General features: G+C 40.2%; 1 protein-coding gene across 2 annotated transcripts; it reads left to right on the top strand.

The window, feature by feature from the left end:
• The first annotated feature begins 409 nt into the window (after nucleotides 1–409).
• On the top strand, nucleotides 410–2,824 carry LOC121182335. 2 transcript variants are annotated; one of them, XM_041038784.1, is made up of 2 exons: nucleotides 410–467; nucleotides 1,291–2,824. In XM_041038784.1, the coding sequence occupies exon 2, from the start codon at nucleotides 1,306–1,308 to the stop codon at nucleotides 2,590–2,592; it is 1,287 nt and encodes a 428-aa protein (XP_040894718.1). In that variant the 5' UTR covers nucleotides 410–467; nucleotides 1,291–1,305; the 3' UTR covers nucleotides 2,593–2,824. The 2 variants fall into 2 exon arrangements, with proteins under 2 accessions (XP_040894718.1, XP_040894717.1); XM_041038783.1 differs by having other exon boundaries at nucleotides 414–467; nucleotides 1,303–2,824.
• Nucleotides 2,825–5,096: the final 2,272 nt, after the last annotated feature.

Below are 5,096 nucleotides of genomic sequence, written 5' to 3'. Positions count from 1 at the left end.
ACAGGTCTTACTTACTGATCTTTATTGGGTCACTTCTCTTGAAGATGGAAGACCCCAGAATCACCACAGGGATTGGAGAGTGTGAATCATGAAGGTCTTTTTTAATATGAGATGTGTTTAGACTGTTCTCAAGAACAACATTCTGCAGCTATTTCTGGTCAACATACAGGTGGAGCCAGATTTTGAGTGGAGCCTGCCTGCTTGGTTGGTGTGCTCCACCAACCAGACAGACAGGTTGAGGTATGCAAGGGGGAGGGTGATGTAACTTATTGCAATTAAAGGTAAAGTCATTGTACCATTGTTACTCATGCTAGAAAGGCATGAGGAAATACAACATAGCACACAGCCTGCCTTTAATGAAACTCCTAACAGTACAGGGTTCTGTTTCATTTTGTTCATTTTCCTACTTCCTGATACTGTTGTGGGCAACTCATTGCTGCACTGCTTTCTGTATTTATCTTCTAAAGGTATGAAAATACTTACATTTTTTCCCCCAGCTATCTTTGGTGAAACCAGTGATTTGACAGAATACAACAAATAAAGAAACAACATACATACCATACATGAATTCTGATATTCAGTTTTTGTGGAAAGTTTAAGAGAGTTTTGGATAGAAGTAGGGAGTCACTTTGGAGGCTGTAGTTTATGGTCCTATTAAACTGTACTGTGTTTTAGTCTACCCTCATTGATATATATGGTAAAAGATTTTTAACAAACCTGAAAATCATAACCTGGCTGAAAGTAGAATTTGTTGCAGGACATTGCTAGAACGTTTTAGCCTCGGCTGTGTTTATGTAATAAATTGGCAGTTGAGTACACATATCCCTTAAAATCTGTTTAATCCATTCTCAGTGGAACTTTAAAATCACTGCTACCATTTCCAAAGATGTGCATATTAGAAAACAGCGACAGACAGCGGCTTTGGACTGCTTATCTGATCTTTGTGCTTTTGCGTCCATTAAACACGTAATAAAATTTGATCCTTGGTAATTTTATGAACCTGTCTGGCACAAAACATAAAAGAAATACCTTACCATATAAAGCAATTCACTATGATAAGGCAGTCAAAATTACCATTGTGTTAAACAAAACACCTCTCTGACACATAGGGGTTGCTGTGTCCAATCCCTGAGATTATAATTTTATTTTAAATGCCTCTTCCATTCAAAATAAATATCTCTTATAAACACTAATGCTATGTTTTAAATGAGCTTATATAGTTGTAGCGTGATCATAAACAGTATCCTTATAAGGTATTTATAGGAGATGCTTCTGATGTTCTGACCTCAGTCTTGTCTTTAGATAATGGAGCCAGTGAACTCATTTGAGAACGCAGAAACTGAGAGTCAGTCACAGTCCGCTGTCCCACTGTCCCCCTCCATTTATGTTCGTCCCACACTGAGAAATGGTGAGAGTTACCATGTCTTCATCAGCTACAGTAGCACTGACTACCAGTGGACCCACTCCATCATCAGCCACCTGGAGTCCTGTGGTCTGCAGGTCTGCTACCATGAGCGTGACTTCACTCCTGGACGTACCGTGTTGGAGAACATGTCCGAATGCATCCAGGAGAGCCAGAAGGTGCTGCTGGTTCTCAGCCCAGAGTTTGTGAGGAGCCGCTGGTGTCTCCTGGAGGCCAACATGTCTCTGTTCAGAGACTGCCTGGAGAGGAAACCCATCATCCCAGTGCTGCTGCAGTCAGGAGTTTCAGTTCCTCTCCATCTTTGCCACCTCACTTACCTGGAGGCCAGCGACCCCAGCTTTATGGACAAGCTGCTCAAGGTACTCTGCACCCCCAACCAGCAGCTTCAAGGGTCCACTGTGGCACCCTTCCAGCCTCCCTCTATCTACAATGGGAAGGCCATGCAGCCTTTGATTGCTGTCAATGATGATGAACTTAATACATGGGATTCTGGTAAGTTCATGGACACAGAGGTGCCGGACCAACTGCGTCTGATCATCGAGGACCAAGAGAAGTACAGAGAGGCTGTGAGGATGATCAACAGTGTCTCTCAAAATAAAGTGTGGCTGCGCCCACTCTGGATTAGAGTACTGATCTACGTTACTGGTGTAATAACTTTTTTAGGCTGGGTAGCTATTTCAATTTATGTGACAATATTCATAGCCAGTAACTTTTCAGTTGAAGATGTCAACAAAAGTCTTACTGGAGTACTTGTGGTTACTATTTCTAGTGTCTTCTGTGTTCCATTGGGGCTGATTATTCAGCTTAGTCTCTGGAAGAGGGATGATGGAAATTACATTGTGAGGGAGATGCAGAAAGCTGTGGGTCAGGCAAACACAATCATCTGTGTGGAGAAGGTGTTAATGGGCTGTCGATCCAATTCAAAAATCTATCTGGTGTATGTTTCTCTAGATGGCTGCAAACAAGAGTTTGAAGAAACATTTTCTAAGCAGGAAGAGGCTGAGCACATGTTTCACAGAGCTCTGATCTTCTTCTCATCAGGTTATGCCTGTTGCCTTGCCAAAAGACATTTTCCTTTTCCCCAACCCAGCTCCACTGGTCACCTGGAGGGAGGAGTGTGTTTCTGCCAGTATGTCTCCCAGCAGCTGAGCACGGGAGACTGGAAGTAGAAATATGTAGAATTATAATCAAATATTGACTTAAAACTATTCACTGCCCAATATGTGTCAGGCAAATTGTTGGAATTACTGGATCATGAACATGTGTGAACATACATTGATGTGTGCTGTATATTATGCTTTTAGAGCCACAGTTTTATTTTTAAAAAAGAATATTGTGTTTCTGTCAGTATTTCTCCCAGTAGCAAAAACCAGATCATGGATAAGTAACAGTATGGACTTGGACCCATTGCCCTTAAATTTGCTGGAACACAAAGCAGTTTTTAAGATTTTTTTTTTTTCTTGTATGTAGAGATTCCCGAGCAAAGGATTCCCTGTTTCTGCTTTTTGCTTTGAATAAAGTTGTTTATAATCTCGCACTTTTACTTTCTGGAGGGAGAGGACCCAAATGTAGACACCACTAGAGGCATGGATAATGATAATGTCTATTTATTAAACTCAAAATCACTGGCAAAGATTCCATGGCCAGGAAACCAATAAACTCAGGCAAGTGAAAATCATCCACAAGGGAGCAGAACTCAAACTCAAAAACAAACTCGGGGAATCTTACTGGGTGAACCTGGCATGGATCTCAGGTGCAGACTCAAGCTCAAGAACACACATGACTAGAGGAACAAGCACCCAGAAGGCAAAAGCAGGTAGTAACACACAGTAACACAGCAGGGACAGACTCAGGCTTGACAACAGACAAACTGACAGAGACAGCTAGAGGATTAAGGACAGTTATATACACAGAGGGTAATTGGCCACAGGTGATTCACATTAGGGTGGGGCAGACAATCAACAAAGGCGGGGAAACAAGCCAAAGACAGGAAGTAGGAAGGAAGGATACACAAGGTATCAGGCTTCAAAATAAAACAGGAATTACTAACAAAACCAGGAACAGGTATACAAGAACAAGCTTTTCAGACTCAAACAAGAAATACTGAACAAAACTCAAGAACCAAAACCAGAGTAACACGAGTATAAAATAAAACAGGAACTACAAAACAAAGCTCAGGAAATCAGAACAAGAATTCTCCAAAAGGTGCATAAAAATTTCAACAAAAATTCAAAAGAATTCAAAAACTCACAGGATTCAAGCAGACCACAAAGAGTAAATTCAAATTTAAGTTTCAATATTTTAACAAGTGTTTGTTAGTTTTTTGCTCCATTTAAATATTTTTTTTCCATTAAAAATATATGCATCACATGCACATAATTTGTTTCCTCGCTGCTACTGGCGAGGGAGAAGAATGAGTGGAATCCTTGAAGGGAGGATGGTAGCAGTGACTAGTAGATCACCCAGGGCAATCTCCTGAAAATAAAGACATTTATTCTGGCCTCAATCAGAAAATACCAGAATAATTCATTATTCTATATCAATTCAACTATTCAGATGAATTCAACAAATCAGTGATTTATTAAATAACTTTTTCACTCAGAAGTCCAACAAGCATTCTGTAGCCTACAGAACAGTTGCCACTTTAATTGTCTCCTAGGATTTTCTTTTTCGTTCAAAAACCAATAAGTTGACTCAAAGACTGATTTTTATACCAGATGCTATAAATATTTTATTAAGTTAAATAACACACAATTCACAAAATAGGCCTTCAAGCAAGGAAGATTGGTTGAGTGTGGAGTACTGAGTCCTCATTAAATCCCTTTCTCAAGCAGCAGCAGCAGAGGCACCATAAATCTGACTAGTTATATAATTTTTTTAATATGAGCCTGGTCTGGGGCTTAAGACAGCTAGATTCTCTTATCTGTTGCTCTTCTGACAGAATTTTGTTGACCTTTCCCACTGATTCCGTCTTATCAGAAACAAAGACCTGTTTGAGATGTGAGCACTGCCATGTACCACTGAAGAAAGATCAATATTTGCTGTCCTTTACGACGTTCAGTAACGGGATTCAGGATATGAAACAGAGACATGACACTGTTGCCTGAGGGGCATGTAACAACAAATCCTAGCAAACAGTAAAAAGACACTGCTGGGAATATCAACCAAACCAAGACTGCACGTCAGTGGGGTGATGCCTGGGTCACACTGTACACATTAAATTCTCAATGTGCCTGATGAGAGGTGGAAATGTGCTCTTTCTGCTGCAGCTCAATTAAAACTGAATTAGGATGGATTAAGTGTACATGTCTCAGGCTTAAAAAAAAAAAAAATTGTCTTGCTGCCATATAATCATGTTGTGTGCACGCATGCTGAAAGTGTAGTGTGGCGGGATAATTGCTCACAGAAGCGGCGATCATAACAAGAACAATCTGTCTAATTCTCAACAATGACTTTCATGCTGATCTAGCTTAATCACATCCACTCCTGTCACATCAATTAAAGCTTTTTTTTCTTTCATATCATAGCATGTATATGTGTCAGTGTGCACGCACAGATGTGCTTGACACATGAAATTATTCTCTGATCCACAACAGCTTTCACTTTAGTCATAACACAGCAATGTAAATGGCTCTGTTCTCATGTGCAATGAGCCTTGGGTGTTGAAAATTAT

This window comes from Toxotes jaculatrix, chromosome 5, assembly GCF_017976425.1.
Source record: "Toxotes jaculatrix isolate fToxJac2 chromosome 5, fToxJac2.pri, whole genome shotgun sequence".
NCBI lineage: Eukaryota > Metazoa > Chordata > Actinopteri > Toxotidae > Toxotes > Toxotes jaculatrix.
The sequence above is the reverse complement of the archived record's forward strand: the minus strand, read 5'-3'. Positions and strand labels throughout refer to the sequence as shown.